The following is a 19940-nucleotide window of genomic DNA, read 5'->3' as shown; positions in this document are numbered from 1 at the left end:
ATCCAGAAGCCCGACCCTGGCCAGTCGACCGGCGGTGGGGAGGGGGTCCCTGTACAGTAGGTGGCCACCCAGGCTGCCCTGTGGAGGTGCTCAGGTGCGTCTCGTGGTTAGGAAAGGCCTTAGATGGCGGCCTGGGGGAGGTTATTTTTTTAAAGATGGGCTTTGCACTGGGAGGCCGAGAGAAAGCAGGCTTTGGACTCCGAAAGAAGCAATGGGCGCTGAGGCTGCGAGGTCCCGGGGAGGTGGCGGCGAAAGGAGGGGGCTGAGCCTGGAGGTCCCTGCAGCTTTTCCCTGCAGCAGGGCTGCCGTCGAATGCCAGCATGCTGGGGGTGGGCGAGTGCGATTCGCTCGTGGGGAGTCCCCTCCCTTCTTCCCCACTGCTCCAGACTCTGAATCCTACCCAGGAGAGCACGGGAGTTGTGGCCTGGGGGTGCCACCCGTTCAGTGGATGGCAGTGCTCTTGAGCCAACCGTAGACCCCTGTCACTGAGGGAGAGCTCCTTCCCGATTCCCCAAACCCCACCAATGCCGCGCTGCAGCCCCCAGATGGCCTCTGGTTGACTCTGGGGAGCTGGATCTCCCCTGGAGATTCGGGCCGCTTAGAGATTTAGGTAGATCCCAGGATGGGAGGCTGTTTCCTGAGGGGGGCCGTCCGAAGACGCCCCGAACTGCAGAGCGCTGGTCTGGCCGCCGCGAGGACCGAGGAGTTGCGGGGGAGGGGCGGGATGCGGCTCCCGGAGAGGCGCGGGGAGGGCGGGGCCTCGTGGGCGGGGCCGGCGTGACCTTGGTCACTCTCCCGCCGAGACAGCCTCGGGGGTGGGACTCGCCGTCTCTATGGAGACCGAGAAACAGGGGATAATACGGCGGAGCCGCCTGGGCTGCAGTCCCACCCGGGAGCCGGCAGGGAGCGGAGCTGCGGAGCCGCCTGGTCTCCCGCGTCCATCGGTCCATTACTGCGTCCTTCTGTCCATCCGAACGCGCACTTCAGGAGCAGTCGCGAGGTAGAAGCCCATAGGAGACCCAGATGCCCGCCACCCCAATCAGTATCCTGCACGATGAGGGTTGGGGGGAGCAGCCTGGAAAGGGTCCCAACCTCCGGCGGTCCCAGCCGAGGAGCCAGCTGAGCGGCCCTGCCCTGGCCCCAAGCATTCCACCTCACAGCCCCCACCTCCTGGTCCGGCTGATTGATGACTCCAGCTGTCCCAGTGGGAGTGGGACGGGTGCCCCAGTTCATGGGTGTGGCCACTCCATCCACAGCCTGCAAACGCATGGGGCTGTGGCCTGCAACCCAGCGCCACTTGACGGGGCTGAGATGACCAATAATCCATCTTTCCATGGACAGGAGTGAGCACTGCACGCAGGATCCGCCCAGTGCTTGGGCCAAGCACCCTGTGGCATCCAAGCTCCCCTGGACGTTACCCTTGGTGAACCAAGTGTGGGTCTTCGGGTCCCTGGTGGGAGGTTGTACCCAGGGAAAGGGAAGGGGTGTGCAGTGTGGACTGGGGTTGTGGTCCCTGTAACATAGGAGCCACTGGTGCTCACAGTCCCAGCAACTGCCACTTAGGGATGGGAGTGTGGTCACTGGGGAGGAATTTTCAGTGGAAGATGGGGCAGCCGGACGGAGCCCAGGCTGTGGTCACTGGAGGCCCTAGTGTAAAAGGCAGAGCTAGAAGATGGTTGCTGAGACCGAGGGTGTGGTCAGGAGGTGGCAGTGGAGGAGGGGGAGTGCTGGTGGGGTCTCTACACAGGGGGATCTCCGCATAGTACCTGGGAGTCTCATAATGTTAGTGTGTGGATGTGGACTGGGGCCTCCAGTGCAGGTTGAGGGTGTGGCCAGAGGGCTGCGGGTGTGTGGACAAAGGGGTGCTGACGGTCAGGGGGCCTTGATAAAGGGCTGTGGGTATTGGAGGGGGTGAGGGGCTGAGGCTGTGGTTAGGGGTCTCAGGAAGGGATGCAGGTTTGTGGCCAGGGCCCTTAGCCCCAGAGCTGCGGGTGTGGGTATGGAGGAGGCTGCTGTGCAGGCTCAGGGTGTGGCCAGGGGTCTGCAGCAGAGGGCTGTGGGTGTGGGGGGTACTTTAGTGCAGGGGTGTGGGTATTACTGGGGTCGGCGCAGGCTTGTTAGTATATATGTGGGGACTGGTGGCCGAGGGCTGTGACGGTGGGTGTGAGGATGGGGGAGGCTGCAGTGCAGGGCTGAAGGTATGGCCAGGGGTACAAGGCCCAAGGGGTGCCAGGCCAGGGCTGAATGCACAGGGTCGCCGGGAATGGGCTGGTGTGGCTGAGTTCAGGGTGTTGCCAGGGGTGGTCTGAAGTGTAGACATGAGGAGGTGTGTTTCAGCCACAGCCCCAAGTGCCAGCACGACTCTTGGGGTTCGTAACTCTACAGCCCCCACCCCAACTAGTCCCCAACCTCCTGCTCCCCCAAAACTCCACAGTGGGAGGTTACAGCCCCAGTCAGTGGCGAGGGGCCAGGAAGCTATGGTTATGCCCCAGGCGCAGGGAGTGCTGGTGTGCCCCACCCGTGGGCCCAAGCTCCCTAGTCCAGCCCAGCCCAGCCCAGCCCCTCAGCACTGGGAGCTTCTCCCTGAGCCGCCCTGACACCATCCTGCCCTTAGCAACATTCTCCAAGCAGCACCACCCTCCCTTAGCAACCGTCTCCAGGCTTCACAAACTGTGGCCAGGCCAGCCCCAAGCTCCCTCTCCCCTCATGTTTTTGTTTAACAGCAAATAGTAACAAGGCCTTGCTGGGCCAGCTGCACCCCTGCCCAGGGCATGCACCCGTGCCCAGACTGGCTCTTGCTGGATCCTCATGACCCTTACAAAGATGCCGGCCTCACTAAATGCCTGCCCGACCAGCAGCCTGGCCTGGCCCCAACCCAACTTGGCGTGGCGCTTCCAGGGAGGGGGCCTGCTCTGCCACCCTCACTTCCACCGAAGGAGGCCTTGTGCCAGGGCCAGACAAAGTCAGGGCCCCAGCTGCTGCCCTCACAGTCTTTCTGGACAGTGCCACTCTGTTCCCAGCCTGCTGTGGGCATCATGATTTCATCTGCTGAACCCTGCTCAGAGCCAGGGCTGGCATTAGTGACAAGACCGTGCCTCCCGGGGCTCTTCCTCGGGGCTCTGTGGCCCAGGGTGACAGTGACTGGCCCCTCTCCCCAGGCAGCTCCAGCTCCAACTCTGTCTGTAGCAGAACCTGCCCAGGTCTTGCAGGTTTGAGGTAGAGGCTGGGATGTTCTGGGCTTGGGGGAGGGGAAGGGCAGATTGGCTGGGAGATGACCCAGGTGGGTCTCTACAGGGTGGCATGGCAGCAAGCACAGACATCGCTGGACTGGAGGAGAGCTTTCGCAAGTTTGCCATCCATGGTGACCCCAAGGCCAGTGGGCAAGAGATGAATGGCAAGAACTGGGCCAAGTTGTGCAAGGACTGCAAGGTGGCTGACGGAAAGGCCGTGACAGGGACCGATGTGGACATCGTCTTCTCCAAAGTCAAGTGAGCCCCAGGCAGCCCCTGCTTCTCATGTTCCCAGGAGGTGGGGAACTGGGGGGCTGGAACCAGGGAAGACATTGAGAAGGGGTCAGGGAAACACCATGATCACGAAGGTTGTTCTTCCAGGGCAAACCTTATCTATTGCCCTCCAGAGGTGCTGACCCCCGCGATTTCCCCAAATGTGGGAAAGAAACGCAATTGCATAATTTGTGGCAGCAGCGACTGCGTTTGTGCTTTCCCCTGGGGGAGAAAAAAGAAAGGGGAACACTCATGGTGCCCACATGCCTGGCAGGGGGAAGTCTGCTCGGGTCATCAACTATGAGGAGTTCAAGAAGGCCCTGGAAGAGCTGGCGACCAAGCGATTCAAGGGGAAGAGCAAGGAGGAGGCCTTCGATGCCATCTGCCAGCTGGTGGCAGGCAAAGAGCCAGCCAATGTGGGCGTCACCGTAAGTGCCCTGCTGGTCTCGGGTGGCCATGGAATGGGGTGTGGGGAATCATGGCTGTGGGTGGGAAGGGCTGGGCTCCCTCACCAGGTGCCCCTGGGGAAACTCTGTCCAAACAGAAAGCAAAAACAGGGGGTGCTGTAGACCGGCTGACGGACACCAGCAGGTACACGGGCTCCCACAAGGAGCGCTTCGATGAGAGCGGCAAGGGCAAGGGCATTGCGGGACGGCAGGACATCCTGGACGACAGTGGCTACGTGAGCGCCTACAAGAATGCAGGCACCTATGACACCAAGGTGAAGAAGTGAGGCTTGGGAAGACTGCCCCGCCAAGTGCGGCTGCCCCTGCCAGAGGCTCAGGCCTGGATCTAAGGGGCATGTGGAGCAAGAGATCCTGGTCCCCTCCCTGCTGGACCTGCCACCCAGAGCTTCCTGCCTAGTCCCATGGGGCCGGCCCACCAGGCCTCTGACCCAGGCTGCTCTGCAGCCCCTTCCTCCTCCTCTTCCCCCTCCGACTTCTGTCCATCTGGGGACAGTCTGTGCCTGTAGCCTCATGACCCCAGCCCAGCCCCAGGCATGGCTAACCCCTGCCTGCTTGCCTCATATTTAAGCTGCTGCTCTGGCCAAGTGCCTAATTTTAACCCAGACCTCAATAAAGACACCTTTTGTACCAATATGGCCTGGTTGACGATGATGGGGGAATGACATTCATACCCCAGTGACCCCCTCAGTGTCATCACCCCACTGCATGCCATACACTGCTAATCTCTCCCCTTCCCCTGGCAGCCTTGCCCAGAAAAAGGCACTCATGAGTCCCCTTCTGTTAGCACAGAGCCATTCTGTCTGAGGAGACTCCTGAGGAAGTCCAAAGCCTTTTAGCTGGGCCTGATGGGAGTCCTGACATCGAAGCTTGCCTTCCTGTGATCAGTGCCTTGGGTTTGGAGAGTTGGCCCCCTCTCCACTTTCCCAGCAGTAGGAGGGATGAAACAGCTGACTTGGCCTGGGCCAAGCATTGGCACAGGCCTCAGAGCCAGGCCTCAGCTCTCCATCTGCCAACAGGGGCTACTGAGGCAAGTCATTTTGGGCTTTGGCTCAGAATATCAGAAAATGCAGGGCCAGGCAGAACCTTAGACTAGAGTAGCTCATCCAGGTTGGGCACCGTGGCTCACGCCTGTAATCCCAGCACTTTGGGAGGCTGAGGCGGGTGGATCACGAGGTCAGGAGTCCAAGACCAGCCTGGCCAACATAGTGAAACCCTGTCTCGATTAAAAATACAAAAATTAGCTGGGCATGGTGGTGCTTGCCCATAGTCCCAGCTACTCAGGAGGCTGAGGCAGGAGAATCACTTGAATCCGGGAGTTGGAGGTTGCAGTGAACTGAGATCGCGCCACTGCACTCCAGTGTGGGCAACAGACACTTTGTCTCAAAAAAAAAAAAAAAAAAAGAAAAAAAAAAGAGTAGCTCATCTGACTCTGTAATTTTATAGCCAAGGAAATACCCTTGGAGGGCTTCTCCTCCAAGAGTGGAGGGGCTTCTGCAGAGTAGAGGCCAGACCATGCCTCTTGCCTCCCAGGCCAGGCTCTTTCCAGGAAGCCCTAACATTGACTTCCAAAACTGGGACAGGCTGACTGGTGATAGGGCTTGGCACCCAACGCTAGCCTGTGGTGGGGGGCAGGGAATCCCTCAGTGAAGGGGCCTCCTCTTTGATGTCCTCCCATCTGTTCCACATCCCTGGTGGGGGGAAGGGGAGCCTCTCTGGTCCTGAGGATGCCTGGGCGTTTCCAGATCATCTCACGGAAGCTCTGGGTGTTTGACAGAGCTATTCTCAAGTCAAGGCTTTCAGGCCACCTCTCCTTCCTTCCTTGCTGTGAAAATGGGGCTGGATGGGACTTTAGGGCCTACCCAGGAAAGGGTGGCTCCCAAAGGGGCTAGAAAAGGTATAAAAGGGCCAGTTCCCAAATGCCTGCTTTCCCCACCCAGATCACAAGACAAAGCAGCACCATTGTCTATCCTCTCATCCCACAGGCTATTGGGGGATGCTCCTGCCCAGGTGGCTCCACATCCCTTAAGGCCAGCTTTCCTTGGGGACAGGGGTGCAGCAGAATAGTGTGGCTTGAGACAGGGATGTCAGGGGGGAATCAGCAGGCAGCAGGTCGGCATCTGGCCATAGCAGAGCCTTGCCTCACAGCGTTGCTCCTCCTGACCCAAATGACCGTGTCTCCTTGTGTGGCCCAGGGATGAGCTTCAGAGACCTTTAGGCAGGTCCTCCTACCAGTAAATGTTAAGAGGTAGAATGCAAGGCGTTTAATGAAAAAACAAAAATGCAGAGGAACAATTCCTCTAGCCCTGGAAAATTCATTTGAATTGCAAGCTTAAAATGAGCATAATAGGAGTGAAACCCAAACCCTCTGGCTTTCACCAAAACAGCCTCACAGGGAAGCATATTTAACTGTGTTCCAAATCGGGCCAGGCTCCCACTATTCCGCTGCAGGTGATAGTACCATCCAATGGCATGGGGCCCAGTAGCTTCTCCATACCTGTGACTAGCAGTATGGCTTGGAAGAACACAGAGAGAATGGCTAAGCCTCCAAACTCCACCTCATAGGAGTAAAGCCCCCTTTTCTCGAAATGCCGTTATGAAGCCTGAGGGAATTTAAGGCCCACTCAGGGCCAGGAGGACCCTAAGACCAAATGGGTCTGGCAGAATCTGGCACATGGCAGCCATTGCCCAGCGATGCCACTGCTCCTCCCCTAACAGCCTCCTTGTGGTCGAAAGCTTTGGATACCCTTACTAGCAAAATCAGGCTGGACAAAGAAGAGGTTAGGATCAGAGGGACAGAGCCTTTAAAACCTGCTCTGCATGGCTGGGACTAGCCCACAGGCTAGCGTTGGGTACCAAGCCCTATCACCGGTCAGCCTGTCCCAGTTTTGGAAGTCAATGTTAGGGCTTGCTGGAAAGAGCCTGGCCTGGGAGGCAAGTGGCATGGTCTGGCCTCTACTCTGCAGAAGCCCCTCCACTCTTGGAGGAAAAGCTCTCCAAGGGTGTTTCCTTGGCTATAAAATTACAGAGTCAGATGAGCTACTCTTTTTTTTTTTTTTTTTTTGAGACAACCTGAGAGTGGCTCTGCCCCTCCTTCTGGACACAGAACCTCCCTGAGGACCAGTCTCCATCCCAGACCTGTTTGCTTTCTGGCAGTAGTACCAGGCCTAGGGTGTGGGATTCTGCTCCACGGGTTTTCTGCTTGTTTCAAGGGTCCTCCGCTTTCCATGATGAGTCCAGTTAGCCCCTCAGGGCAACTTTAGGTCTTTGACATGGTAACCCCTACCCCTGCCCTGTAGACCAAGTGCCATACAGGGAAAAATCAGAAACACAAATGACTTCCCCAGGCGTGGACAGCAACCCTAGCAGGTGCCTGGCCGGGGACAGCATCAGCCACTTTCAATGACAATGGAAAATGGGGTGGAGGGTGGCACGGTCTGGGCCAGGTTCTTTGTTCCCATTAGGAGGTGTCCTGAGCAGATTCTGGGGCTGGTACCATCAGATGTTCATGGAGGAGGCAGGAAGGGCTGGGGTGGAGGAAAGCAGTGCATTATTCCTCCCTGCCCCCTGGTGTGTCCATTAGGTTGGCCTGTGCACTGGGCTGGGACCCTGAAATATAACAACGCAGGGATGCAATGCCACTGGCTGATGCTCTCCTACCTGGGCAAGACACTTTGGAGGTCTCTCAGTAAGACAAAGACAGGCCCAGGAAAGTGGCAGCGGGGGTGCAGGGAGGCTGCTCTTACTGACATTTCCACAGAGCACAGGCTTGCTCAAGATCCCTCAGAGTCTTGCAGCTCAGAGAAACTTCTGGCTCCTCTGTACAAGCTGCTTTTGGGAAGCCACTTAAAATCCAGAAGTCTGTGGATTTATAACTTAGAAACTTGTGACTGTCACATATCATTAGTATGGCGGTGGCTCTCCTTCCCTGCACAGCATGGAATCAGGGGTACAAGTAAGTTATCTAATCCTTCCATTTGTCTCTCTCTCTCTGACGTGGCCCTGAAGGTGAAGAGAAGTACCATGTGGCATTAGGTTGAAAATCCTTCATCTTCTACACACTCTCTGGTGACATTAGCACCCTGGGAGGCCACTGAAGCAGAAACATACCTAGAACCACTTACATCATCTTTCCCCATTGATTTTTTAAATGCCCAATCAGGATTAAAAGTACAGGGCACCCACATGTAAACTGGATGCTGAGCCCAAAGCTAACATATTCAGAAGCAGCATATCTAGTCTGGCCTGCCTCTGCCTCTTCTTCGGGCTGTCTAGCTCCCCTTTGGTCCTCCCCTACTTCACAACATGATCAACCCATTCTCTTCTCTCCTTCTACTTCTTCTTCTTTCTTTTTTTTCAGAGACAGAGTTCTGCTCTGTTGCCCAGGCTGGAGTGCAGTGGTGCACTGCAGCCTTGAACTCTTGGGCTCAAGCGATCCTCATGCCTCAACCTCCCTAGTAGTTGGGCCCACAGGTATGCACCACTGCGCCTGGCTAACTTTTAAATTTTTTTTGTAGAGGTAGAGTCTCACTATGTTGCCCAGGCTGGTCTCAAGCAATCCTCCCAACTCGATCTCCCTAGGTACTGGGATTACAGGTGTGAGCCCCTGTGCTTGGTCCTGAGAAAGCTTCTCAAACACAATCTGTCACTCCTCTGCCTTCCCAATCTAAAATCTTCAAGGAGCAGTGCAACCTTGCTCCTGCTTACCTCCTCTCAGCCCTCAGCTCTCTGAAGAAACCACGTCCCTTTGCATTTCCCAGCCTTCACACATGCTGCTACTCTCTGCAGCTTCTCCCCATTGCTCTTGCCCTCAGCCACATGCTTTGCCTGGTAACCTCTTCATGTCTCCCCCTTCATGAAAGATCACTTGCTCTGGGGACATTCTCATGACATTACACCTCTTCCATGTCCCACACTTCTGTCCTTGCCCCACTATCCCCCTGTGGTGTTCCAGACTCTTCTCTGTACTCTTGGCCTGGGAGGCTCTGCATCCCCTCTACCTGCTATTGTTCTTACTCATTCTGCAGCGTCCATTCAAGTAAGCCTCACTGACGCCTTCTCCAATCCTACAGTGGCCATTACTCACTCTTTCTCCCTCTTCAGGACATCATCAGGCTTTTGTTTAGACCTATTTAGTACCAATTCCAAGCTTTGGGCCCCATTACACGAGTTTGCTTTTTTCCCTGACTAAATTGTTAGTTGCTCCAGGGCAGACACCAGATGTTGTCAGCTTTTCACCATGGCGGGAGGTAATCAAACCCTGTTTGATGAATCTGGCGGATGTTCTTTTTTAACTTTCTACCACACAGCTTCAAATGACATAGGGGAAAAATGTCTAGTGTATTTTTCCCTTTCAACATTTTCAGCCAAATGTCTCTATGCAATGTCTATACAACAGCTGGGACTAAGTGCCAACTATTTCTGTGGGCAGAAGGAAAGAATGACTCAATAGGGGGAGATAAATAGAGAAATAAAAAGAAGGACAAATACAATCTAATCAGAATACATTTCTTTCTTAATCTTTGTGAGTACATACCACCATACTGGTGGCAATGGCGGTGAGAGCCTCTGTGGACCAGGGAAGCTGTGGTGTGGGTTCCATGCTAGCTCCATAAGCCAGGCTCTGGGGCAGCATCCGAGACGCTCTGTATTAGATACTGACCAGTGTCATGTGCCACTGGTGAGGAGGAAGACAATGTGCTTTTCCCAAAGGGCGATGATCTCCCCAGATGATGACCCTTCTCAGGAGGCAGGAGCGCTTTCCCAGAATAACCTTTTGGCTCCTTATTCAGCTGCTGCAGCAGATACTCATTAGTTACCACCAGGGATCTGAGGCCCGGGGGAAAAAGGCAGTCATGAAATCATAAAAGCAAGAGAGATACCATGCAGACCCAAAATGTTTCCCAAAGACAAATGTGAAATGAAGTCACATCTTTAAATAGAAGGAACTGTCCAATTTATGATTGAGTTATTTTAAAAGCAGACCTGCAGTTTCTTCATTACAATTCCATTTGATTATGTTCCAGACTTACTGAAGCAATAATACATTTCCCATTTTATATATAGCTAGCGGTTGTTCTGTTCTCTCCAAAGCACTTTGATGATGAGGTAAGTAGAAGCCTTGGGTCACTGGCACCTGATCCGGCCTCTAATTTCTACCCCAAATCGTAACATCTACTTCTATCCTGCCACTACAATTCACTAACGGTGCTAGCAGTAGCAGCATTGAACTCTATTACCATCTAATTTTTTTTTTTTTTTTTTTTTGAGACAGAGTTTCACTTTTGTTGCCCAGCTAGAGTGCAATGGCAGGATCTTGGCTCACTGCAACCTCCGCCTCCCAGATTCAAACAATTCTCCTGCCTCAGACTCCCAAGTAGCTGGGATTACAGGTGTGCACCACCACACCCAGTTAATTTTGTATTTTTAGTATAGACAAGGTTTCACCATGTTGGCCAGGTTGGTCTCAAACTCCTGACCTCAAATGATCCACCTGCCTCGGCCTTCCAAAGTGCTCGGATTACAGGCTCGAGCCACCACACCTGGCCTGTATTACCATCTAATGTTAAAAGCCATCCACACACTGGCCGAAAAAAAAAAAATGTATGCACGATACTATTCATTATAGCACTATCTTTAATGGCAAAATATGTTAAACTAAATGTCCATCAACAGAGGACTAATTAAATAAGTGGTATATCATCCACACAACTGAGCACTATGCAGTTAGAAAAAGGAATGAGAACTAACTCTATACACCACTATGAATGGATTTTCAAGATGAAATGTTAAAGCAACACTGTGTCTTCTTATGTAATAATGGAGGAATACAAATATACACCCACATCTGCAATAGAAGGATGGTGGGAGGGAAGGAAAGGACAGCAAAGACAGGAGAGGAAGCTGGATTTTTCCAGATTTATCTTATTTCTATAAAATAACTCTATAAGTTGACATTGGGACTGTGTAAATGTTTTACATAATTATGAAAACAAGATAAAATCTAAATTATTTTTAAAATTCCCTAAGAATCCAAGGCAAAATAAAACAAGTGAACCTGTATGGTTTCAGAAGGATTATTTCTGGTTAATTTAAAAGAGAGTATTTTGACTGTACATCACTAAAGCAATATATCCTAATGTTTTCAAAGTGTGGTCCCCAGACCAGCAGCAATAGCATCACCCAGAAGCTAGTTAGAAATGCAGATGTTCAGTTCCCAACCCAGACCTGCTGACTTAAAAATTGTGGGATGAGGCCCAGCAATCTGCATTTCAACACGCCCTTTGAGTTAATTTGGAGGCATACCCAAGTTTGAGAACCATATTATGCTATTTTCTTTACTTTTGTAATGTTTGAAATAATTATAATGAAAAGCTTTTCAGACAAATCCAGAATGGTTCTGGGTCTAATCTTCTGAATATAAAGCTAACCAAATGAAAATCAGGAAGTGAGGTAGGAGGTTGAAGGTTTGGGGATGGAGTGCTTATATTTAAACTGCAGCGAAAGTCCTCGTAAATGTATATTATTGGCAAGCCAAAATCTCAAGGACTTCTCTAAATGTAGCCATAGTCTTGAGGTCTCTTCTGATTTTTTTTTTTTTTTGCCTGGCCTGTATCCTGGGGGTGCTTTTTTTTTTTTTTTTTTTTTTTTTGAGACGGAGTCTCGCTCTGTCAACAGGCTGGAGTGCAATGGCATGATCTCGACTTGCTGCTACCTCCGTCTCCTGAGTTCAAGTGATTCTCCTGTCTCAGCCTCCCCAGTAGCTGGGACTACAGGCGTGTGCCACCACACCCAGCTGATTTTTGTATTTTTAGTAGAGACGGAGTTTCACCATGTTGGCCAGGATGGTCTCAATCTCTTGACCTCATGATCCACCTGCCTTGGCCTCCCAATGTGCTGGGATTACAGGCGTGAGCCCCCACACCTGGCCAGGGGTGCTGTTCTTTAAGGACTGATGCTGTTAAGCTCCTCTGAAGGAAACAACACACTTTGGGTTCTTTCCCTATCACTCCCTGCCAAGTGCTCTTGATGTCTTCTGTGACCAATAGCAGGCATTTTGCAGAGGAGCCAGATGGCCGATTTTAGGGGTATGTACTGACCCCCCAGAAAAGTTAACTGACACAAACAAAGGTCCCATGAGATCCAGTGAGAAGCTAATTATCAAGGTGTTGCAACCCACCAATGCCAACAAAGACGATTAGTCCCTGATGTGTTCTGGGAAGCAGTAATTTTTATGATCCCTGAGCTAACTGGCCAGATACAGGAGGTTTACACACAGAATGGAGTTCACTTGCAAAGTGCATAGATATTAACTTTCCAAGCAAAACAAAGGAGACAAAAGGAGTAAATATCTGCTTCTAGAAGCAAGCTAGATAGACCCTCTCCTACCTCTGACTTTCATGGAGAATGGCAACTGTCTCCTCCAGCTTTTTCAGCTGGGCAAGCTCCTGGTTCAGGCAAGCCACCTGCATGGTCAGCTGTTGGTTTTTGTGCAGAAGATCATCTACAAAGGGCACAGTAGCCAGGGGTGAAAAGGATTCCAAGCTGCTAGTCTTTGAGCAGAATATAAGTATTCAGATGGACATCTTGAGAGTGCCCCATGGCACCCAACTTCACACTCCATTTCCTTACTTGAATATAGGAGATATGGTGGTAAGAATACAGGGGTTGGCAACAGATCTGAGTTAAACTTCAGCCACTTAATATTGCATGTGTAGGTTCATTTTTCTGACTTTTATTAGAGCTAATAACCTTGCTCCTTAGCACTGTTATGAGGATTCAGTGAGACACCTACCCTCACTTAGCATAGGCAGTCAATAGATATTGGGTCTCACTCCATATTCTCCATTTTAGTTTGTTTTGTACATCCTTCACTCCCTACGTAGTATGTGAAAACATCTAGAATGGTGTCAGGCACATAGTAATAACTCAATTAATACTTGTAGAAACTGAATTTATGCCTAAGACACTCATACCTAGCTTCCCCAATATGCTACCATTACCTGCAATGATAAGGAGGTAAAAGAACAGGAACTCTGGTTGTAATGATGCCAATCTTCTATAATAGTGCTTCTTAAACCTTTTTTTTTCTGAGGCGGAGTTTCGCTCTTGTTGCCCAGGCTGAAGTGCAATGGCTTGATCTCAGCTCACTGCAACCTCCACCTCCTAGGTTCAAGCAATTCTCCTCCCTCAGCCTCCCGAGTAGCTGGGATTATAGGCACATGCCACCACGCCCTGCTAATTTTTGTATTTTTAGTAGAGACAGTGTTTCACCATGTTGGCCAGGCTGGTCTCGAACTCTTGATCTCAGATGATCCACCCACCTCGGCCTCCCAAAGTGTTGGGATTACAAGCGTGAGCCACTGTGCCCAGCCTTAAACTTTAATATGCTTACAAATCACCTGGGGATCTTGCTAAAAATATATTTTAATGCAGTAGGCCTGAGGTGAGGCCCCACTTGTTTAGCAAGCTCCCAGGTGATATATGTGGATCACATCTTGAGTAAGAGGGTTCTAGAAGGTGGAAAACAAGGCCACAAAAGCTTGTTTATCACCAGTAAGCCAAAATAGTATACTGGGTCTCTTGGCTGAATGAAAGTAAGTATCTAGTGGACAAATACCTACTTTTAATTTCAAAGTAGGTAAGTGGAGACTGATACCTTGATTATTCAGGCTTGTGAGTATCAGATAGTGCTGAGAATTATTTATTTATTTATTTAGTGCTGAGATTTAACAATGGAAATTCAGTGCTTCCATAGCAGAACTTCGAAATCGAGTTCCTCATATAAATCCATGTACCCATAATTTGTTAGGGGTGCTAAGCTAGTCTGTCAAGGGCAAACTGTATCTAAAATACTGACCTAAACTATGCTGATAATAAAGTAGTACAATTAAGACTTAAATAGGATATTATTTTTCACTAATCACAATGGCAAATTTTGAAAAAATGCCCAGTGTTGGCAGAGTGGAATGAAAGGGGTATTCAAGTACACTGCTGAGGTGGGTGTAAACTGAAACAACTTTCTTGGAAGTGATTTATATGACAAAAGCCTCAAAAATATCCCATCCTTTGACTCACTAATTCTACTTCTAGGACCGTCTCCTAGGAAAATAGTCTGAAATGTACACAAAGATTTCCGTACATAGACATTAATAGCAGCATTATTTATAATAGTATAAATATTAAATATTAGAACTCTCAGCTCCATCAAAAGGGAAGAAGGTTAATCTCAGAAAAGTATTTGATTCTAGGGTCTTTTCCTTCACTTCAGGTCTTTCTTTTGAATGTTTAGAAATAATTTAAAATCATTTTATTCTAAATATATAACCATTATAAAAACAAGTAGAGGAATAAACAGATAAATATGTTATACTCTTGTGATATTGTAGAAATGCCTATACTATGAAATTAATAACATTAGGATATAGAAAGCAAGTCTGTGATTATTTGAGGTCAAGAGTAGGGGAAACTGACTATAAAAAGGTATGAAGAAACTTTCTAGAAATGTTCTGTATTTTGATTGAGATCAAACTTAAAATGTGTGCATCTAATTATATGTAAATTACTTTTTTAAAACCAGGACACAGTTTTATTATTATTTATTATTATTATTATTTGAGAGGGAGTCTTGCTCTGTTGCCCAAGCTGGAGTGCTCAGCTCACTGCAACCTCTGCCTCCTGGGTTCAAGCAATTCTCCTACCTCAGCCTCCCGAGTAGCTAGGATTACAGGCACCTGCCACCAAGCCCAGCTAATTTTTATATTTTTAGTAGAGACAGGGTTTCACCATGTTGGCCAGGCTGGTCTTGAACTCCTGAGCTCAAGTGATCCGCCCACCTTGGCCTCCCAAAGTGCTGGAATTACAGGAATGAGCCACCGCACCTGGCCTATTTTTATTATTATTTTTCTTGAGACAGGGTCTCTCATTTGCCCAGGCTGGATTGCAGTGGCATGATCAAGGCTTACTCTAACCTTGAACTACTGGGCTCAAGTGATCCTTCTGCCTCAGCCTCTTTGGCTCTATAGGTGCACACCACCATGCCTGGCTAAGTTCTTATTTTTTGTAGAGACGGGTTCTCACTACGTTTCTCAGACTGGTCTCAGACTCCTGGACTCAGTCAATCCTCCTGCTTTGTCTTCCCAAAGGGCTGGGATTACAGGTGTGAGCAACTGCACCTGCCCATCCACAATTTTTAATTTGGAGTTAAAAACATACAGAGAAGTGAGGTAGAAGAAAATATACCAAAAACACGAATGGAAGTTATTGCTGGATCATGGGGTTATATTTTCCTTGTATTTTCCAAACTTTCCATAAAGAACATGTTCTTAGTGTTACAATCACAAAAGCATGTGTCATTCTCAAAATTAATGGCAATAGTAATATTTGAACATGCTTTCCACTGACAAGAGCTTCATCTGGTAACTCAAGCCACCTGCATTACAATTCTCTGAGGCAAGATGATTGTTTCTGTTAACTGCCAGGAAAACTGATGACCAAGTAGGCCAAAGGCAGCCATGTGAGCTAGCATGATGAAGGTTACTAAATTGGTCATCTATAAACAAACAGTTGTCTTGCGAGGCCCCATATATCATGGCTTTCCTCAACTTACCATAAGTATGTGATTGTTGCCCACTCACAATTGAGATGGCAGCACTTTCCTCCAACTGTTGAATTTTTTCTGACAAAATGAGGTTTTCCTCCAGCACTCTGACCAGTTTTTGCTTCAAACTCTCCTTTAGATTAGAAAACAAAATACAAATACATTAAGAATCTGACATTCTAGGTTGGGTGTGATGGCTCACGCCTGTAATCATAGCACTTTGGCTGAGGTGGGTGGATTGCCTGAGCTCAGGAGATCGAGACCAGCCTGGGCAACATGGTGAAACCCCGTCTCTACTAAAATACAAAAAATTAGCTGGGCGTGGTGGTGTGTGCCCGTAACCCCAGCTACTTGGGAGGCTGAGACAGGAGAATTGCTTGAATCTGGGAGGCAGAGGTTGCAGTGAGCTGAGATAGTGCCATTGCACTCCAGCCTGGGCGACAGAGTGAGAATCTGTCTCAAAAAATAAAAAATAAAAGAATCTGACATGCTGAGGTATGTTTAGAGAACTGAAAGATCTTTTCCTCTATTTAGTGATAAAATTATTGGAAGTCAGCATCTTTTTTCTCACTAGAATTTTAATTCATTGGTAAATACAGCTCAAATGCAGTAAACAAATTTATTACATGGACCAGCAATCTTTCTTATGAGTTATCTACTACTCTTGCAGAACAAATGGTCATTTTGACAAGTGGCCAGCATTCTTAGTCATCTATCATCTATCTAAAGTTTCCAGAACTGAACTTGGTGTTTGAAAATCCTCTAATGTTAAGAAAAGGCGGCTGAGGCCGGGTGCAGTAGCTCACGCCTGTAATCTCAGCACGTTGGGAGGCTGAGGCAGGCGGATCATGAGGTCAAGAGATCGAGACCATTCTGGCCAATATGGTGAAACCCCGTCTCTACTAAAAATACAAAAATTAGCTGGGCATGGTGGCGTGTGCCTATAGTCCCAGCAACTTGGGAGGCTGAGGCAGGAGAATCGCTTGAACCTGGGAGGCAGAGGTTGCAGTGAGCCAAGATAGCACCATTGCACTCCAGCCTGGCGATAGAGTGAGACTCCATCTCAAAAAAAAAAAAAAAGAAAGAAAGAAAAAGGCTGGCCGGATACAGTGGCTCATGCCTGTAATCCCAGCACTTTGGGAGGCTAAGGTGGGCAGATCACCTAAGGTCAGGAGTTTGAGACCACCTCAGCCAACATGGCGAAACCCTGTCTCTACTACAAATACAAAAATTAGCCAGGCGTGGTGGTGGGCACCTGTAATCCCAGCTACTTGGGAGGCTGAGGCAGGAAGAATTGCTTGAACCCGGGAGGCAGAGGTTGCAGTGAGCCGAGATTGTGCCACTGCACTCCAGGCTGGGAAACAGAGCAAGACTGCCTTACGAAAAGAAAAGAAAAGAAAAGAAAAGAAAAGAAAAGAAAAGAAAAGAAAAGGAAGAAGAGAAAAGAGAAGAGAAGAGAAGAGAAGAGAAGAAAAGAGAAAAAGGAAAAAAGCATGATACGAGTTGCTGCTGCTTCTCCTAGAGCCAGCAGGCTGATGCTCTAGAATGGCCCCCAGCCCCTGGCCCCTGGTTGAGGGCTCTCAGCTCCCTTAGAAGAGAGGAAAGACAATCCGAGATACATTCACTGGGATCAAACCATAACCTTCAAGAACATTATCCTAAACATTTCCACTTAGAGTTTTTTGGAATTTTTGTTTGTTTTTTCTCATTTCAAGTCTTTCTTTAGAATTTTTGGATTAGGGTTAGGATGAGGGAGTCATCCCTGCAGAACCTCCAAGTTGTCCCTGTCCTAGCAAGTTTTATATTCCTGCTGTGCCCAGACTTTTTCCATATTTTGGTTAGGTGTTCATGGTGATGCTGATCGTTAGGGCACAGAGACGTTGTAGTCCTGCTGCTCTGTCCTTTTCTAAAGGGAGATGAGAGGGGCATACCATGTCATTAGGGACCAGCTGCGCAGCCTCCTTCAGTTCAAGCTCCCTCCTGCAGAAGGCTTTCGTCGTGTCTTCAGGATGTGAGCGACACCTCGGCTGAGAAGGAGCCGGGACTACCAAAGACAGAAGCAAATCTCGGGCAGGACCTGCCAAAAATTCAGGATGGGCACACGGGCCAATCTTAAAAGCTAAAGCACAGCATTCCTAGTCAGTAACTACCAGCTCTCTGGATCAAATAGGGTAATCTAGTATCTCCTTTTTACCAGAACTTAGTAAGTGGCAGAAAGAGGTGTTTTTAAGAGGATAAGAAATTATATCCTACATCCTCTGTGGAGAAACAACAGCAGCCCCTTGTGAGTGCATGATTCCTTAGTCATTGATTAGTGGTCCTGGGGATAATTTCCTACAAAATGGGAGCAATAGGTCAACATGAGAAGGAAAATAACTGTGTTAGGATTTCTTCTTCTGGATGTCCCTTTAGACATTTTTTAAAAAGTTTTTTTTAACCCCAAACCACTTTCAAGTTTCTAGTTTTTTTGTTTTTTCCGTTTGTTTGTTTTTTTCCGAGACAGAGTCTTGCTCTGTTGCCCAGGCTGGAGTGCCATGGCACGATCTCGGCTCACTGCAAACTCCACCTCCCAGGTTCAAGCAACTCTCCTACCTCAGCCTCCCGAGTAGCTGGGATTACAGGTGCACACCACCATGCCCAGCTAATTTGTGTATTTTTAGTAAGGACGGGATCTCATCATGCTGGCCAGGCTGGTCTCCAACTCCTGACCTCATGATCCACCTACCTCAGCCTACCAAAGTGCTGGGATTACAGGCGTTAGTCACCGTACCCAGCCAAGTTTCTAGTTTTTACTTAAACTTTTACCACCAACAAAATTTCCTTAATTATTCTTCTATTAAATAGCCAATAAACATGTTAAGCATCAAAAAGAAAATAACAACAAATAAACGCATGAAGCCAATATTTGCAAAACTGTTTTCTCCCATGTTTCTAAAAAATGAACCCTAAAGAGAGTCCAGGTCATTTACTCATTCGAGTTTTTCAAATCATAACATTCTAACAGTCATCTCAAAACTCTGATGATCAAACCCAATTTCTGTTGTATTCATTATTGGCACTTTCCCAAGGATCACAAAATCTTTTAAAAAATTAATGTAGTCATTAATTTATATATCTGGTTACTCTATATAATACCAAAGACTACCAAATATTCACAGGAGGAACAAAACAATCGTTACAAAACAATTAGAAAAGGTGCTGCTTTTAAAAAATAATGAAGAAGAATATGAGAAAAATGCAGATTTGTTAACTGTGGTGTTTCTGAGATGTTTTAGGATGTGATCATGAGAACAACTTTCCTTGCAAGTGAAGTGGGCTAAGTGGTTTTTAGCAGAACACAGAGTAGAGGCAAAGTCCAGCTCCTCTCTAGGGACAGAGAATGCATTCACTCACCAAGAAACTTCTTGTTCAGGAGGAGGGAGCCAGAGCCATTCCAGTGCTTATCCACAAGCTCCAGGAGCTGTCTGAGGACAGTGGCCACATGGGGGGTTCTGGCAGAGATTGGGGGACTGTGGTTTCCAGGCAAACCGTGCAAGCTACCCAGGTCACTAGAGAGAGGCTCAAGAGAAAAAAAAAAAAAAAAAAAAAGGAAAAACAAACAAACAAAAAACCCAACCATTTGTCATTCTTATACAATAAGGGAAGTAAGAATGTAGACATTTAGACCTTTTTTTTTTTTTTTTTTTTTAAATTTTTTTTTTTTTGGAGACGGAGTCTTGCTCTGTCGCCCAGGCTGGAGTGCACTGGTGCGATCTGGGCTCACTGCAATCTCTCTGCCTCCCGTGTTCAAGCGATTCTTCTGCCTCAGCCTCACAAGTAGCTGGGACAGGCGTATGCCACCATGCCCGGCTAATTTTTGTATTTTTAGTAGAGACGGAATTTCACCATATTGGCCAGGCTGGTCTCCAACTTCTGACCTTGTGATCCGCCTGCCTCGGCTTCCCAAAGTGTTGGGATTACAGGTGTGAGCCACCGTGCCTAGCCTAGACTACTTAAAAAGTGAAAAAGAAAGATGATTTCGGCTGGGTGCGGTGGTCATGCCTGTAATCCCAGCACTTTGGGAGGCTGAGGTGGGTGGATCACAAGGTCAGGAGATCGAGACCATCCTGGCTAACATGGTGAAACCCCGTCTCTACTAAAAATACAAAAAAAAATTAGCCGGGTGTGGTGGCGGGTGCGTGTAGTTGCATCTACTCGGGAGGCTGAAGCAGGAGAATGGTGTGAACCCGGAAGGCAGAGCTTGCAGTGAGCCGAGATCGTGCTACTGCAGATGCCGTCTCAAAAAAGAAAAAAAAAAAAAAGATGATTTCATCTTTCAGTTTGGATTTGAGTAGTGTAATATTATTTATGTCCAAGACAAAAACATAAGATATT

At 48.7% G+C, this 19940-nt stretch overlaps 2 protein-coding genes and 1 non-coding gene across 5 annotated transcripts in view; 2 read left to right on the top strand and 1 right to left on the bottom strand.

The window, feature by feature from the left end:
• Positions 1-850: 850 nt before the first annotated feature.
• Positions 851-4601, top strand: TPPP3 (tubulin polymerization promoting protein family member 3). Of its 3 annotated transcripts, XM_025371255.1 has the most exons (5): positions 851-1000; positions 1342-1432; positions 3295-3488; positions 3778-3931; positions 4048-4601. In XM_025371255.1, the coding sequence occupies exons 3-5, from the start codon at positions 3301-3303 to the stop codon at positions 4234-4236; spliced, it is 531 nt and encodes a 176-aa protein (XP_025227040.1). In that variant the 5' UTR covers positions 851-1000; positions 1342-1432; positions 3295-3300; the 3' UTR covers positions 4237-4601. The 3 variants fall into 3 exon arrangements, with proteins under 3 accessions (XP_025227040.1, XP_025227039.1, XP_025227038.1); XM_025371254.1 differs by lacking the exon at positions 1342-1432; XM_025371253.1 differs by having other exon boundaries at positions 889-1432.
• On the top strand, positions 3562-3728 carry LOC112614908. Its single transcript, XR_003117207.1, has one exon. It is a non-coding gene; the product is annotated as a U1 spliceosomal RNA (small nuclear RNA).
• A 4858-nt stretch (positions 4602-9459) lies between the features above and the next one.
• Positions 9460-19940, bottom strand: part of LRRC36 (leucine rich repeat containing 36) — a 56524-nt gene continuing 46043 nt past the window's right edge. The window contains exons 10-14 of the mRNA XM_025370727.1: positions 18960-19125; positions 17498-17643; positions 15576-15699; positions 12356-12470; positions 9460-9796 (exon numbers count right to left, since the gene is read on the bottom strand). Coding sequence (XP_025226512.1) covers positions 9571-9796; positions 12356-12470; positions 15576-15699; positions 17498-17643; positions 18960-19125 — 777 coding nt within the window. The 3' untranslated portion in view covers positions 9460-9570. The remainder of the gene's footprint in view (positions 9797-12355; positions 12471-15575; positions 15700-17497; positions 17644-18959; positions 19126-19940) is intronic.

Source organism: Theropithecus gelada, chromosome 20, assembly GCF_003255815.1.
Source record: "Theropithecus gelada isolate Dixy chromosome 20, Tgel_1.0, whole genome shotgun sequence".
NCBI classification, from domain to species: Eukaryota; Metazoa; Chordata; class Mammalia; order Primates; family Cercopithecidae; genus Theropithecus; species Theropithecus gelada.
The sequence above is the reverse complement of the archived record's forward strand: the minus strand, read 5'-3'. Positions and strand labels throughout refer to the sequence as shown.

Coding starts and splice junctions, on each gene's coding strand:
- TPPP3 (XM_025371253.1), top strand. CDS start 1,334: ATGGACAGGAGTGAGCACTGCACGCAGGATCCGCCCAGTGCTTGGGCC. Junction 1,433..3,294: donor CGTTACCCTTGGTGAACCAA/GTGTGGGTCTTC, acceptor GGGTCTCTACAG/GGTGGCATGGCAGCAAGCAC. Junction 3,489..3,777: donor ATCGTCTTCTCCAAAGTCAA/GTGAGCCCCAGG, acceptor CATGCCTGGCAG/GGGGAAGTCTGCTCGGGTCA.